Source organism: Gopherus evgoodei, chromosome 7, assembly GCF_007399415.2.
Source record: "Gopherus evgoodei ecotype Sinaloan lineage chromosome 7, rGopEvg1_v1.p, whole genome shotgun sequence".
NCBI lineage: Eukaryota > Metazoa > Chordata > Testudines > Testudinidae > Gopherus > Gopherus evgoodei.
Genome location: NC_044328.1, coordinates 119,724,648 through 119,742,294, shown reverse-complemented (window position 1 = coordinate 119,742,294; position 17,647 = coordinate 119,724,648). Strand labels below are relative to the sequence as shown.

The window sequence follows — 17,647 nt, the reverse complement described above, 5'->3', positions numbered from 1 at the left end:
ATAAGATTTAAATTTGTGTTTTCTGATTGTGGTCCTAGTATGTGGACTGAACTTATCCACAGAAATCAACAGTGGTTGACTTGTATAAATAAGGTAAAACATCTGCAGTGCATTTTTGTCATGATGATTTAGAATCTAGTAGTTTGTCCAATTGGTCCTCTACCAAAGGACTCTTCTACTGTGCTCTAAGCAAAGGCTTACTCTAAACAATATAACTTGAATAAGACTTTGTGTTAAAGAAAAAAATCAAAACATATGAAATATAAAACAATAATTTATTTACTTGTTAATGTTTGTAACTAATGATTTCATGAAACTGCTTTTATAATTCAGTACATTCAAATCTACAAAGCAAACAGTTACTACAATGGGCATTTCAAATTACACAAACTGTTTTGTGTAAACAACTTAGCTGTACATGCACATTCTTTCAACAGGTTGCAACACTTGCAAACATGCTTTAAAATCCTTTAAAGCTGCAGTATAGTGTACTTTGCCTCAGGCCTTTCAGCTGAAACCTATATATTTCCTTTAGATACCTTTAAAAAGAAAAATGTTTAAATGCTGATCATAACTCTAAAGCCTGCTGGGTTGATAAATGTTAAATATTACAGGAGAGTGATTCTATCAGGAGTTCAATACTTTTGCGATTAACCTTGAGCTAAATATTGATAAACAGCAGTGTGTGCAGAAGTGCACAACAGCGAAGTAATATCACAAAATATGCTTTCATAAAAATACATATTTGAGGTTGCTTTTGTGTTTTTAGGCAAAGAAAAGCATGTGTAACCTTTTATATGAATACAGTTTAAACAAATTATCTGCTTAAGTACGGTTAATATGTTTTCTGATATTGAAACACTTGATGTAAAAGGTAATAAGTAAAAAAGTACAATCAGTATTCCAAAAAGTTGCATTAATATTGCCTTCAGAAGGGATGGGCGGGTTCTGTCTCCACTTTCCAATGAAGAATGTTGGCACCTGAAGTTGCAGAATTCAGTACTTTAATTATAAAGTTGATGACTGTATCTTATATACAAAAAAACTTGCCACATTGAACGAGGCAGGGATTTCTACCCCAATGGTAGCGTTTTATGTACATAATTCAGCAATGGTGATTATACAGTAGTCACTGACAGGAAGGAATTGTACACTCTTGTGCCATCGGGGGACTTTGTGCCATGGGTTAAGAGTTCTTGGATTGTCATCCAATTATCAAAGATTTTTTTATTCCTTTTCTTCATCATTTTTTTGTGGCTCAGTTCAATGATGTTCATCTCTTTCTTTTCTTCTGCACCTTGCTGTTCCTTTAAACAATCTAACCTGCTCTGCATCATAAACTCACGCCTCCTCCTCTGCTCCTTCGCTTTCACCAAATGCTGCTTCCGTTCCTCCTTGCTCCAATAGCGGCCCATCTTCATCTCGCTTATAGCGTCATCATCTGTCGTCATACCACTGCGCTCTTCCTTAATCTTTATGGCACGTTCTCTCAGCAGCCTGTCCCTGACCGGCCTCTTTGTGATGTAACGGGTTCCATCACTCCTGACCTTGACTTTCCATTCCATCCTGGGTTCACTCTGGCTTGAAGAATTAAAGTCTTTGCACATGCTCACTAGGCTCATTTGGCTCTGTGCATATTCCACGGCTGATTTCTGTTGTATCAGCTGCATGTAGCTCTGATAGTGCTGGGCGTGGGCTGGGATATGAGCGTGTTTATACGGAGAGTGATGGTATGGAGAGATGTAGGAGCCAGCCAGTTTCTGAGCTGGGCTTTTGTTTCCATCACTGGCTTTTCTCTCTTTGCTTTCCAGCTGCTTTCCAAGGTCTGGATCTTTAGGTGATGATAGATATTTAGCAGAGTCGGATTCGTGACTTTCTGAGCTAGGTAGCAAATTCTTCTGGGAGACATTGTATGCCACTGCCCCCTCATTATCTTGACAACTGCTGCCTTCTGCAGTTCTGCGCAGTGAATTGTCAGGGGAAATCTGCAGCGTGAGCGGTGTGCTGCGACAGCTCTCGCCTGTATTATACGCACTCGAGCTATCCTTGTCAGATTTCTCAGGGAGCTCTGTAATGTCTGAGAGCTCATGCCTGCGCGCATCAATGCTTGTGTTGTAGTTACGGAACCCGCTGTGATGGAGCATCCAGGGCTCCCGGTATTGATCCTTCAGCTGTTGCATTTTATGAGCTCTCACGATATTCAGACACTCCAGCTCAATATTCCGCAGCTCCTCATTCAGCATCTCCAGCTCCCTGTCAACACTTTCGTGGTCACTCTTACTTATATCCAGGGCACTGTTTTGATAATACAGACTGTATGGGTTGGCAGACTTGACTTGGCACTTCAGCTCCAGCAGTTCACGGAATCTCTCACATTCATCCACTGGGATGCTGAGGAAGTCTGTGTCTGTGCAGTCGGCTGAGATAAATGACTCATTGCTGAACTGCATGTCACCACTTCCTAGAGTGTCATGACTGTACACCAGCTTCTTCTGGCTTCCTAAAGTGTTAGAGGAAGTGGTGTGATCATCGGCGTTATTCTCCTGCTCTGAGCTTTCATCATTTCGTGTGCTCTCATCTGTGCGTCCCACACCGCTGTCCTTCTCGTGCTGGTTAGATAAGATAGTGGCAGTGTCTGTGGTGCCTCCATCTTCTTCATGCTTCTTCTAAAATAAAAAGGTATAAACGTAAAAAACTAAAGACAAACTCTTTGCGAGTTTAAATAACAATAAAAGTCCTGAGTCATTCTAAGTTTTCTTAATCTACCAGTCATTGCATGTTCACTTATTACCCCAGTGAGTTTAGGAAACATATCAGGGACTAGATTTTCAACAGAGCTCAGTGGCAGATTTCCAATTGCTCAACATCTGCACTACGGGCTAGATTTCTGAAAGCTCTCCACTTCCGTTCAGGTGCTGAAATTAGGAACAAAAATTAAAAATTTTCAAAAATCTGATCTCTTATTTTTGGGAGTGAAATAGGAGCAGAAAATCTGGTCCCAGTTTTAGATCATGGAATGTTGTAGAAAATTCTGGCTGACAACTGAATGTGAATTAGCATAATTGCAAATGCATTATCATAGCATATCAGGGTTGGAAGTGACCTCAGGAGGTCATCTAGTCCAACCTCCTGCTCAAAGCAGGACCAATCCCAGACAGGTTATTTCCCCAGACCCCTAATTGGCTCCCTCAAGGATTGAACTCACAACTCTGGGTTTAGCAGGCCAATGCTCAAACCACTGAGCTCTCCCTCCCCCTGTGTATGTGTATGTCAAGGAAGTAAGATGGTCTTGTGATAAAAGTTCTGGGCTGGGGCACAGGAGATCTGGATTCAATTCTTGGCTCTGCCACATACTTTTGTGTGATCCTGGGTAAGTCACTTGTTCTCTGCCTCAGTTCCCCAGGTGTAAAATAATACTGCCTATCTCCCACCTTTTGCCTGTCCTGTCCACTAAGATTGTAAGCACATCGGGGCAGAGATCATTTCTTATTATGAGTATGTACAATGAATAGCACATTAGGGCTCCAACATTGGCAGGGACTCGAGGTACCACTGCGATAATCATTGTCTTTGACACTCTTTGTCATTGTCACTATCAAGTCTGTTAAGCCTGGCTTACAATTAAAGCTGATTCATTTTCAAACACATGGAATGTTCTTTCCAGAACTGATTTATGTTTACTAATTAGCTTCCAGTCCATCTTGCTAGCTATCCTGTATCTAATTGTATTCACCTCAATGACCACAGCCAGAATGGTGGATTCCTATGAAGAAGGCTATTAAACGCTTGAACTGTGCTGGTTTTAAATGGGAAAAAAAACAGTAGCAGATTGGAAAATGTATGCTTGTTGAGATGAAGTCTTCTTCTATGCAGTTTGCAGATATCATCATCTTGGAACATCTAGATTTTGCAGAGCCTCATTTCTGCTTAGATCGTCATTAAAGATACTGGTTGGTTCATTCAGTTGAATTCAGTATCAAAATCTCAAATGCGGTGTGTGACGTTTTGACAAGGCTGCACAATGGAGTGGCATTACCTGCTGAAGCATGCTGGCAGTAAACTGCATTGCCTGGTGGTGCTGTTCTTCTAGCATGTCCATGTGTAAGTCATCCAGAAAATCGTTTCTGTCATCATCCATCCATCCTTCATCCAGCTACATGAAAGGGAATAAATAAATAAAAAAAAACCCACACCAAGCATTGTCATAAGGCTGAAAACTGACATAAATATATGCTCCCTCTTTGTGGAAAATTATCAGGAGATCAGGAAAGCTGCTTTCTGCAACTTTGCTGTATATCACTCTGTCTGGCCTATCAGTCCTAATCCTCAAAGGAAACCTGCCCACTTTCAAAAGACAAGCCTGGGAGCTTAAATTGATTAATATGCGAGACACCAAAAAGCATGGACTGAACAGACACACTGGATTGATGGCTTATTACAACAATCTGTAATCCATTAACCCCCTTTTTTGCCTTATGACGGCAGAGACGTTAATGGGCCACTCTACCTTGAATGGTTCCTTACTACTTATGCTAAACAATCTGTTCCACCTTGCATTTTGCTGTGACCCTGGGAGTACTTTTCCCAGACCTGAAGCAGAGCTCTGTATGGCTCCAAAGCTTGTCTCTCTTCACCAACAGAAATTGGTCCAATATTACCTCACTCACCTTGTCTCTAATGTCACAGGACTAACCTCGTTACAACTACAATGCCTACATGGAAATGTACATGCATCTCTTCTTTACGTGCTACTCTAAGGGCAAACAATGACCTGCCACAAGGAGAACTTTTAGGATTCAATCCCTTCTTTGCATGAGGCTGCTTGCATTCCCAGAAGCAGGATCTGGTCCGCAACAATATATTTGTGCTATTTGCTCAGTTTAGAATACAAATCAATTCTAAAAAAAAAATAAAAATCTCTCCTTGTCTTTCCTCAAAAGTCCCTCCCCCTTACTGCCTCCTCCTGCCCCCCAAAATTCCCTGCTGTTCCTAGAAATATATGGTAGTTATTTACTTCTGAAGTGGGTGGTGGTTTTGGTGCATGTAGCTAGAATATATATATATATATTCTATACTCAAATCTTGAACCTATTGCTCGACTTGGGTGGTCAGGCTCGGTAGATGCCATTCCTGGAAGTACTGAAATGTCTGGTTTTCTAGGGATGTGAAAGTGGCTACCCTATCCCTCCTCTCCCACATCTCCAAGGAAAGAGCAGGAGTGTCCAGGTAGCTGTGGATTCTCCAGACTGACCCTCACCCATGCCCCACCGCCTACATGCCTGATCACAACAGTTTTGAGCAAGGGGGACACATTCACAGGACAACTCTAGTACTACTAATAATTACAGTAAATGCTGCTGAATGTGTGGGAAATTCAAATCCCAGCCATGGAGTAAGCAGGGTAGGTTTCAGTTTCAAATCTATGTCTTGCAGCTGAGAGGAGAAAGCCATTTAGGTTAGACCTGACCAAAATGTCAATCACACTTTATATAAAGGCTCCATTTATAGATAGGACACAAAGGGCCAATAAATGATTAATAAGTGCTGGTTAATCAATTGCTATAGAGTATTATAGAGTATGTTATTTGTAACCATGGCATGTAACTATCCACAACACCTTCTACTGAGGTATCTATAGCCATCTGTAACAGGTACTCCTCATATCTGTTACATGGTTAATCATTTATTAACCCTTTATAAATTGAACCTTAATATTAAGTGTGACAAAATGTCATAGTGAACTCTCAGGAACTTATTTCATGTGTTGTGAGTGTCTCCAGTTTAACTGTATATTACTTTTTTTAAAATAGAAAACGAAACCACCTCAAAATCCGGTTACTTTTTTCTAGAATGCAGCTTCTCTGTTTTAAATTTACAGTAAGTATATAGTAGTCTTTCTGTACCTGGATTTCTGGTCTTGCTACAAGTAAGGAGACATTCTTGCTCTCTTCACTGGTTAGAAGTGCCACAGCTTCTTCTCGGTTCTGTACCTCTATGCCATTAATCTAAAAAATATATATAGTAAAAAACCAAATATGAAGAGGAAAAAAATGAAATAATGTTGTCATTTGGATGCTCAAATTGTGGTGGGCCCCATTGAAATGCATGGCTAGGTAGATTCTCATATGAGACATGCTGCATATTATCTCTGTACAAATCTGAAACGGTAGAGCATGTACATCCCTGTTGTGGCAGATATTTTGATGGAGAACACCTGAGACTGGCATCTATTCCATATTTTTCTGTGTGTGTGTGAGTGTGTGTGTGTGTGTGTGTTTGTGTAGTTGTATGGAAGCAGTCTTGTCATAGAGCTGGAGCCAGACAAGAGGGGAGAGAGATGAGCAGAATCACAACAACAGGGAACCAGAATAGTTTCATAACTCTGGATATGGCCAAGGGGATAGAATTTCCCAGGGAAGACCATATTGGCAATTAAAAAGGAGATGGACTTCTAGTCAGTATGATCCTGAGCAGTGAAGTTCTAAAGAACTATCAGATAAATCACTCCTGAAATAGATGCTGTGTTGTGGGATGACTGCTTACGCTGGTACAGGTATCTGTGTGTCCACATTGTCATAACATCAGAAGAACTATGCTGAAATGGTTCTTAAGCTGTTCCAAAGAGGAAAATAACTGTTGGAAAAAGTGGACGGTTTCCTTGGTAGGAGATAAAATTAAGCATGGATGCATGGCAGGCTGTGCTGGAAAAAAAACGGGTTTTGCTGGTAAAATATTCTAGTGTAGACCAGGCCTGAGGGTAGGCTAAAGAGAATGAAAATGAGGCAGTTAGCTAGGTGCAGAATACTGGCTAACTTTTCATTGCCACACAACTCAAAAATGACTCCTCCAGTTTTACTCAGCCTTTCAAAATAAAAAACAATTTGGCCTAGTACACTATATCTGCAACTTGACCAAGGCAACCGAAACGTGGCCGTTAAGGGTTTACACTGAGGGTGTCTAGGTGGAGAGACAGTGTGCAGTAAGCTGGGTTGTAAATCAATTGTGCACTAACCTGCAGCACCCTAATTGGCTGTGTGGACCCTGCTATAATGCACTAAAGGGAACTTTTAGTGCACAGGACCAGGGGTCTGCATGGCCAGTTAAACCCCATCTCTAGACAAGCCCTAAACCTGAAAAATGGTAGCTCAAAGGAAAATCTTTGAGGAAAGTTACAAGGGAGGGCAGAATTCTTAAGGCTATAATGGAATGATTACCTGCAGCAATCCTCAAATAAAGTGCGTGAAGCAATTTGATGTGTAAGTTCAAATGGCTACTGTACATCATGGAATGCAAGTAATCTCTGAATTATTTGCACACATACTTGAATAATGCGATCTCCCTCCCGCAGGCGACCATCTTTCGCAGCAATGCTGTTGGGATCAATCTGCAAAACAAAAGACTTGTAAACAGTGTAATCTGATGCAGCAAGCCCAGAGGTGCTGGGGCTATGAACTGCCAGGCCTAGAGATGCCAGGGCTCATCCCGGCACAAGTTAAGCATTGCTCTTATATGCTATGGAGGTTTAAAAGCTCATTCTTTCACCTCCCATTTTAAACTTATTTGCACTGCAAGTAACATGGGTTAAATTGAGATGTCAGCATCCACGGCTGGGTCCATGGTTTTTACTTCATAAATAATTATTAGAGTTCTTCTTTGCTTTCATGAAAAGGGGGGAACCACAAACTTAAAATGTCTGGGTTAAATGTAAAATGTTCTTCCTGACATGAGCCTCCAGAGAAGACAGGCTTGTATTACATATTAGAAAAGTTTGTGCTTTCATAATTAACTTTTTAATTTTCAAATGCAGTTATCTGATCTATGCCTGCAATTCTTTTACATGGAATAATGGAAGGATTAGGCCCTAACTGGTATATTATAATAGAGGAATATGTTACATTTAAATTTATTTTTCCCTAAATAACTATTTAATTTGAAATGGATCCATGAGTGATAAAAGGTTAGCTAAGTCTATGTATAAATTACTGTTTGTTGTATAAAAGGAAGCACAGAATGTCAAGCAGGCATGAAATATTCACTTGCAACCTAATTGCAATTCTATTTATCTTGGTTTTCAAAACAATGAAAAATAGACATCAGTTCCATTAAGAATATTAAGAATTCTTGGTAAATTTAATCTGAAGTTATATACACTGTATGGATCTATTTCAGTAAACATGAGAGGTAAGTATTAATGTAATGATTGTGGTGTCCAGGGACAACATTTTTTAAGGAGCTAATGATCTGATACTACTAAAAATATACATTTTTATTTCATGGTAGAGAGGATGTGGCATTTCATGTTTGTTGGCACCGTCACTCAAAGAAACAGGTTTTTCATTAAAACAACTGGGACTTTTCAGCTTGGAAAAGAGGCAACTAAGGGGGAACATGATAGAGGTCTACAAAATCATGAATGGTGTGGATAAAGTGATATTTACTCCTCCAAATAACACAAGAGCTGGGGGTCACCAAATGAAATTAATAGGCAGCAGGCTTAAAACAAACAAAAGGAAATACTTCACACAATGCAGTCAACATGTAGAACTCATTGCCAGGGGATGTTGTGAAGGCCAAAACTATAATGGGGTTCTAAAAAGAACTATATACGTTCATGGAGGCTAGGTCCAACAATGGCTATTGGCCAAGCTGGTCAGGGATGCAACACCACATTCTGGGTGTCCCTGCTAGAAGCTGGGAGTGGATGACAGAGTATGGATCACTCGATAATTACCCTGTTTTGTTCATTCCCTCTGAAGCACCTGCCATTGGCCTCCGTTGGAGGACAAGATACTAGGCTACATGGACCATTGTTCTGACCCAGTGTGGCTGTTCTTATGCAATAGTTCTGGAATAAGGCTATGTCTGCAGTAGAAACTTCAAAGTGCTGCCGGGGGAGCGCTCCCCAGTGTGAGAGAGCTCTCCCAGCGCTCCTGGTAATCCACCTCCACGAGGGGAATAGCTCCGAGTGTGGCTCCCAGCACTCGGAGCCTGTCCACACTAACACTTTAAAGCGCTCACACGTGCTGCACTCGGGGTGATTTTTCATCCCTCTGAGCCAGAAAGTTAGAGCGCTATAAAATGTAAGTGTAGACAAGCCCTAACTCTCAAGGTGGTAGAAAGGCGAGGGTACAAAGCATGTTTTGCCCTTTGATATTGTCTCCAGATTATCTTAAAGGATTAGACAGAGGTTCTCAAATTTAGGGGCACAGAGTTTGCTTGGATATGATTTGTTACTGAGAACAATTTATTAGAAAACGAAAAAGGTTCTATTTTGCTCAATGCTTTTTCTTCAAAAGATTTTGGGTTTTCAGTGAAAACATGAAAAATTTAATCAAAATCAAACCGTTTCCATGGAAATGTCCATTTTGACAAAAAAATAATTTTTCGACCAAAAAAAAACCACCATAAACTTCACTTGGGAAGCCGAGAACAGATTTTTGTGGGAGTTACATTAGTGACACCAGAACCAGGCTTTTTATGTATATACTGATGACTCCTTCCAATTTTTCAGCCTTCTCATATGACTGTTTGTGGGATTTTGCAATGGTTAGTGCTTCTCTGAACAGTGCTGTTCCATTGGAGAGAACAACAGGCCAATCAGAGGAGCTTGATGTGGAACATTTTATAGTAGAATTATATAATCTGTCCATACACGTACAGCACTCCAGGTTATTAACATGGAGTATAGCATATAAAAAAAGTATAGCATGGTGCAGCTCATATCAAGGCCACAAGCTACTGTAGCCCTCTGACTGCATGGATGAGTGGGGGTAGTTGTCTTGGGTGGGGACCGAGGGGAGGGATTAAATTATGTGGGAGCCTCATCCACACAACGGGGAGTTGGATGAAAGGGAATTGGTGCCAGATTGTCTAATGATGGCAATACCTGGTTTAAAAGCTTACCAAGACTAATGGAAGTTCTGTGGGTGGCGGATCTAGAACAAATGTGTGGGCCTTAAATTGTAGAACTATAAATATATGTCATTGTTAGAGAAGAGAGTGCAGAAGAAGAAACATAGATGAGAAACACCGGAGGGAATTTGTTTACTGTTTTAAGATACATCTTGTCTTTGGACTAAACTTTGCACTAAACTGAAATACTGGGTGAAATCTTGGCCCCACTAAAGTTAATGGGAATTTTGCCATTGACTTCAATGGACACAGAATTTTACCCATTACTTGGTGGAAAGGAAAATAAGCAATTATCTTCCAATTATTCCACTCCTAAACGTTTTTGGAACATCACCAGACAAGACAGAATAGGATCAGGGATGATATTTTTCTTAGCCTTTGTCTTACAAAGACAAATTGTACCATATGCAAAGCAGCTCAATCTTACCTCGCTAACATAAATACCAATGTCATCTTCATCATCAGTTCGATAACATACAGTAAGTCCGAGCTTGTCCTGACTGTTCACTCTATGCAAGTCCACTTCCTAGGCAAAGGAAAGGATGTTCTGAATAAGACATCAGTGAGTGATAAAGGCAATTTTTCAAACGTAATGAAAATATTTTGCTTCAATGATATACTGGATCTCTTTTCATTTTACTGTGAAGACCATGTTAACTTACTGAGTAAAAAGTGGATTATGTGCAGACAATCAATACCTAGGGCATTTTTGACCCTTCAATCAATATAAAGTCATTTTGAAAATGGACCTTTTATTGATCTTAAAGAAGAAAAATTACCTATATTTCATGTGGTGCCAAGACTTCCAATGCTAAAATATTTTAGAAAGTATTATTTCAATATTTTCCATAGGTTGCATATATTTTCCTATGAATAGTGCAACATTTGACAATATTTTCTGATTTATTTGGAAGAGTACACCATGCTGTGTTACATTAATCTTCACAGTTTTGTAACTTTCAGAGAGGAACGACTTAATAAGTTTCTAAGAAAAGAAAGAAGCTGGTGGCTGCAAGATCAATGTATTTTCAGCAATGGGTGTGACAGTGGGTGTAGAAATATATTTTTAGCTTGCCAGAATGTGGACTGAGCACACAGGCCAGACTTATACCATTCCAGCATTCTCTGGTGGCACAGTTAGTCTTGGGGGAATGTAAGTTTTCATTTAAAAAATATTAGGATTCTAGACTTGTGAAAAAACATCTTCTGTTAGATTCTCCCCATGTTCATGTGCCCTGGTCCATCAGTACAAAGGTTGGTAAGCCAGTTAATATGCCCAGCTGAGTTTTTTTCCATAGTGCAAAGGAATCTCCAGCTGGCACAGTCTGCATAGCTGCCTTCTCCCTCTGCCTCACCATCTCAAGAGCGGTGTGCTGAGAATCACAGAAAATTTCAAGCATTCACAGTTCTCGGACGTAGGACTTTGCCTGGAATCATGTCCTAGTTGTGGCCAATCTGTGATTATGCTGCATCACTCCTGAGAAGGCTTCCACAAGTGACATGAGGAATGTTGTCCTTTCCTCCCCACCACAGATAAGTAAGCAATGATATGGGTAGCAAACTGTTTTCAGAGGGCCCTGACAGTTGATTACACTGGTCTACAATTTTTGAGAAGTTGTCTGCTTCAGAGATAAAATGTGCTATTTATTATGTATTTTGATGTGCTGAATTCAAATATGACAATTAAAACAACTGATTGGCTACTGTTTCTAAGATATTTAAGTTTTTACATTTTATGTCTATGTATATTGTGTAGATAGTAGAGTTTTAATCATAAATTGTAAATCTAGGTCTTTTCATGTGTTTATGGTTGCTTTACATGATAATATTTCACCTGTCCTGTTTATGTAACACTTTAAAAATCAACAAAAGGGTTATATAAATAAAATTTATTATGAAACAAAAGGCAAAAAGCTATTATGTACATAGTTTAGTCCTATTCAGTGTCTACCCCGCGCTTCTTGGCTTGTCTCTTGTATTCATTAAATGGAGCATCTCTTGTCACTGTCCAGCAATAGTCTGCAAGCATTGATAGCCTGCCAGGAGATTCCACTGCTGTAGTCTGGAGCCCAACAGCTCTGCCTTACTCTTGGGTAGTTCCAAATCCCTGACAAGGTCATTCAGTTCACCTTGTGTTATGAGGTGTGGTTCAGAGGAGGAGGATGGGAGAAAATGTGGTATTGATGGTTCAGGACCAGAAGTTTCATCCTCTTCCTCGTCTGACTCAAGTGAGAATGATTCTGGTGCATCAGGAACTGGCAGTCCTCCTCCATGGGGTACTGGGCGTATAGCTGATGGAATGTTTGGATAATGCACAGTCCACTTTTTCTTCTTTGACACACCTTTCCCAACTGGAGGCACCATGCAGAAGTAACAATTGCTGGTATGATCTGTTGGCTCTCTCCAAATCATTGGCACTGCAAAAGGCATAGATTTCCTTTTCCTGTTCAACCACTGGCGAAGATTTGTTGCACAAGTGTTGCAGCATATGTGTGGGGCCCACCTCTTGTCCTGATCTCCAATTTTGCAGCCAAAATAAAGGTGATAGGCTTTCTTAACCATTGTGGTTATACTGCGCTTTTGTGATGCAAAAGTCACTTCACCACAAACATAGCAGAAGTTAGCTGCACTGTTCACACAAGTACGAGGCATCTCTGCTCACTTTGGCTAAACAGAAATGTGTCCCTTTGCAAAATCAAACACTGACAAATAAGAGAGCATGACACTGTAGGATTTCTAGAGCTGATATAGGGCAATTTGTTCAGCAGAGTGATGGAAGCTTCGTTATGATTGCATCATCCATGACTTCTAGGAATAACATGATGCAATTCATATCATGTATGATGCAATACCAGCTTCAGATTGCATCATTCATTGTTTTGCCTAAAAAGCAAGTACTGTCCAAACCCAGTCATAGATTTATTCATAGATCCAGTCAAAGATGTATTTTAGTCATTTCTGGTTTAAATTGAGATCCCTTCCCTTTATAACTCACTTATCCTCCGCCATTCCCAAGTCAAGGGTCGTATATACTGACCCAATAGCATATCTTGAAAACTACAGCCAATCAACAATTTTAAGCATCATTTTCGTTCTCAGTGACCCAGAATTAGTAAAGTTGGACTACATTTATTTCAGAAACATTTTGGCTGTAGAGCAGTAATGGAGTGCAGCCTTGAAAGGGGCCATATGTTCTTTGCAGCCTACTCTAGGCTGCATGCAAAATAAAGATGCTGTGATAGAGACCTGCTGTTGGAAATGGGATTAGAGAGAGCTGAAAAACCAGTCAAAAGCATGGGATCAGAATGAGGGCATGAGCCCATGTATGAATCCCTGAACTTTCTCACGACGAGATGTGAAGAAACCCTATCTTAGCAACTTTTGCTGCTTCTTATCCATTCTAATGTAAAAGTCTTGATAACATAATTATTTCTGAACATCTCTCAATTTCAACCTGTGGTGCCATTCATACAGGGAAAGACAATGAAACAAGCTGATATGAATAATTTATTGGCTTGTCTAGATGACAGCTGCCAAGATCAGCACTCTTGTTATTTACTTGTCAACATGTGTAATTGTTTTTTAAAAAAACCACACCATAGCAGTAAACGTCAATGACATTTCAGATGATATTTAAATGGTTTCAATCAATAGTATCTATGGTGAACTACAGCTTCCCCTCACCCCTCTTATGTTACAAAAAGGCTGAACACCTCGCTCTAATTGCAGAATTTTTCCATATTTCTAAAGCTTTGCCATTTCTAGAGAGGAGACCGAAACTGTTCAATAGGAATGATTAGATAAAGTGGGGCTGATTCTGATCTCAATTATGCTGGTGTACATCCAGAGTAACTCTTTTGATGTCAGTGGGTTTATTCTAGATTTTATGGGGGGAGAATCAGGCATTATGCCCCCTAAATTAGGCTTAGCATAGTTCTTCTGCATTTTTCTGTGTACCTTAACAAAGGGGCTTCATGTCTTTAAGAGGGCTTTATGCACTCTAAGCATCTGAGAATGTGGCTGTGAAGAAAAGAATAAGAGATAATATTTAGCTGCTGTACAGGATCATATTGTCTTATATCTGCAATGAAAGAATACAGAAAATTTTGAAACACTTTAGCCTCGTTAGATGGATCCTATTTGATGATTAATACTTTACTATTTTTTGGGGGAGCTGGACAAGGTATTTGTCCATTCTTGCTTATAGCTTATATTTAATGATACTCATTTGTTTCAATGCATTTTATATAATTGTGCATTTTAATACGTAAGCATGAGAGATAGTCTGATGTGACATATTTGGAAGGGGATAAATCACCTCAGGGAGTTTTAAAATATATATAAGGAAACCAATCTTTAGACAGGTGGCCTTTTGAAAAAAAAAATCCTACTAAAAGAGACTCAGAGCAGGTGTTTAGTACCTTTTTTTTTTTAACAGATAATTAATTGATAGATTTACCCTTGGGTAATCCCTCTAGCTCTTGGAAGAAGTAGAATAACTGGGATTTCATGTTACTCTAAATGTGATAATTTTGTATACTTAAAAATAGGAACAGCTGTTTTCTATGTGCCTTTTCCTCCATAAAGTTTTAATGTAATCATAAAGCTTTGAAAGGTTTTATATGTATAAGTACACAAATCCAAATTCTTTAAAGCAAAGGCTATTTTCCATATTCAGAGTCAATTTTTTTTAATGCATAGGTTCTGTTACATGAAAAAAATCATAGTCTGCAAAGCCCAGTGATAGTTTGTCCATTTGTATTTGAGAATGAAAAGTCTAGGAATTAATATTGACATGTAGATTTTTTTGAAAGGGTAACTTAAAACTTGACACCTTTGACATTCTACATCTCCTGCCTATCACTTTGGAGTTCCTGTACTGCAAGACAGGCAAATGACTTTATCCTGCAAGCCGTAATCCTGTTGCAGATGACAAAAGTTTCATGTGTAGTGATTGCTGGACTGCTCCCAAAGTCCCTGCCATGTGGACATTCTTTTAACTTAGTTTGGTGTTTTATAATAGAACTGGGATGGAGGAATATTTTGGGCTGGATAGATGCTCAGGCGTTGTGGTGATGACCCCTGCAGAAGATCACAGCTACATTATGAAACACATCAGCCAACTACATTGGGAAAGAGGAGCCAATGTACGTGTATGACACCTGGAACAGACGTTAGAAACTGGACAATGGCGGTTTCCACTAGATGCTGTAATGTCAGGAGCAGTGTTTGTAAGATACAAATCAGAATTACATTCTATATGTATTGCTGAAATATAACCTTTATAGACACAAGAAAAATGATCTGGATCCTTTGCTTGCGTACATCTGCTAAAAGTGGAATTTGTACATACGTTTGACGGAAATGTTAGAATACTCTCCATACTCAATGCAAAAACTGCTTAAAAGAATGGTTGGCTGAGAGACCAGCGGAGCTCAAAAAGTGTGTTGTTAAAACCTGTATGAAATTTATAGCAAGGCCAGAAGAATGATCATGCACTATGATATTATTATGCCTCCACACACTTGTAATAATAGATTCAGAATTAGTGGTAAGAGTAAATTAACCTCTATCCCCAAAAGGACATTCATTTGCAATAGTTTATTGAATTGTTTTACAGATGATCTGAAATTATGGCCAGTTTGCACATTTATAAAAAACCCAGACCTTTGCTTAAAAAGGCAAAAATGAGCATTAAACATTCGAAACAAATGGCAAGTAATGACTGAAAGGTTCAGAGATTCAATTTGGATGTCTAGACAAAGCTTGAAATAAATACATTTTTAAAAATGAAGCTTTTTGTATGCTGAGCCTTGATATACCAAACCAACCCGCCTTCTCCTTTTCCGCCAGTCTCCACAGTGGATAAAACGTGGAGATGGGGAGACAGCAAAGCCTTTGTGATGTCAGTATCCCTATATATTGTAAGGAACGTACTGACCACCATGCTGTAGTTTTATTCAGCAGGAGGAAAAAATGTTTGTTGGCTGTCTCTTGAGCTAACAGCACAGGAACTGGTCCCTATATTAGAGCATGGTGCTTAGGACGGTTTCCCTGCTTTGTGCTGAAGAGACGATTTCCCATTTGCACCTCAACAAGGGAGCTGATCTTCTTTCCCTGTTTCCTTGCTTTATGAGTGGCAAAGAAAATGATGTTTCATGTGTTGTATTTCTAAGGGTAAAGTACATTTAGTATTATACTTCTTATTTCAGCCTGGGTGCTAAGATTAATTGTTCAGCACGACAGGACCAGAGAAAGGCATGGTCTTGTCCAGATAAAAGGCAGCATTGGGATCCCCATGCAAAACAACCTGAAGATTGGTCACTCTCCTAGCTAAGCAGATGGCCAGTAGTAAGGCCATTTAACAGATGACAGAAGCTCTCTAACATTGCTCACATGGGTCCCAAAGGTAATTAGTGCCAGACCTAGTTCCCCCTTCTCCTCCCTGAGTTAGTTTGTTTGTCAGCTGGTCTAAAATGTTTTGCTACCTCTGGATGTGTTCTAATGGAAGGATGTCAAAATATTCATTTAGGTGACTCTGCTCTTTCAGTTTCAACAATCGATCACTTAATCTATTCAGAGTCTTTCACAGCCTAAGCGTGTCTACGGGTGTCGGGGTGCCTTAGTGCGTCTTTGAATCTAATGCCATGTGCAAAACTGGCTCTTAAGCAGACCAATTTCTAGGAAAAGGAAAAAGATCTTGGCTCAGCTGATCCACCCAGACATTAGACTACAGAAAAGTGTACCATGAACACCCCCTCCCTTGCTGTCTTCATCCATGCCATCCAGAAATGGGTGGATGAAGAGATGCCTCCACTGATCAGTCAACATCACAGTAGCCATGGCCTGGGGGAAGGAATCAGGCACTGTAAAAGAAAGGTCTCTGAGCTGTCCCAATACAAAACAAGAGGAAATGGATAGGCAACTGGGTATGCACATGCCAATAGCAGACAATCTCTAAGTTGATCTTCTGATCTCAGAACAAAGCTCCTCCCTCTGGAAGAAAGATGGCTGGGGGAAGGTGCTTTAAATTTAGGATAGAGTAAAACCTACTGTACACACAGGGACTTCAAAATATAGCAGTATGCATCTGAGCATGCTGCCACCCCCTGTCAAATAGTTCTGGATTGTCTTTGTTTGAAGAGGAGAAACTGAAAAGAGAGGAGGGTATCAAAGCATACTGTATGGGGTAACCTCCAGACCTGGTAACCAGTTTTCAAATATGGATTCCTAAATGGACACTAATGCAACTAAAAATCCATTTCAGGCTTCGAAGAGTGGATTTCCGTCATCAAAGTGTCTATCACCAATGGTTAGATATTGGGGGAGGACGTACACCAGGGTAGAGCTTTGTGAGTGGATGGGTATCAGAGTTGCATGCCTCTTCATGTTGAGAAACCTCCTGCAAGAGTGGTTCTTGCCTAGCATGAATTGTGCATAAGGGACTCGGCTAGGAGAAGTGGAAGAACTTGGAAAAGTCAAAGGGCTTCCGTTGTGTTCTCTCTCCCCCCCCCCCAACCCTCCACGATATGCTTTGTCTCAAATAGAAATGTAACTTGGAAGAATTCCTCTCAATCCCTATACTTGAGAAGAAAATGCACATCCTGCTTGGACAAACAGGAAAGTTGGAAAGGGAAACATAGCAAACACTGAGAGAAGAAGTGCACATACCCTCAGTTCAGAATTTTCTCCTTTGTAGTCCAAAGGAATTAACATACTGAGGGAACCTTCTATA

General features: G+C 39.9%; 1 protein-coding gene across 1 annotated transcript in view; it reads right to left on the bottom strand.

The window, feature by feature from the left end:
* Nucleotides 1–256: 256 nt before the first annotated feature.
* PDZRN3 (PDZ domain containing ring finger 3) overlaps nt 257–17,647 on the bottom strand; it is a 208,000-nt gene continuing 190,609 nt past the window's right edge. Inside the window, exons 6-10 of the mRNA XM_030570410.1 lie at nt 10,340–10,438; nt 7,322–7,384; nt 5,904–6,005; nt 4,037–4,153; nt 257–2,666 (exon numbers count right to left, since the gene is read on the bottom strand). Of these exons, the coding sequence (XP_030426270.1) occupies nt 1,119–2,666; nt 4,037–4,153; nt 5,904–6,005; nt 7,322–7,384; nt 10,340–10,438 (1,929 nt within the window). The 3' untranslated portion in view covers nt 257–1,118. The remainder of the gene's footprint in view (nt 2,667–4,036; nt 4,154–5,903; nt 6,006–7,321; nt 7,385–10,339; nt 10,439–17,647) is intronic.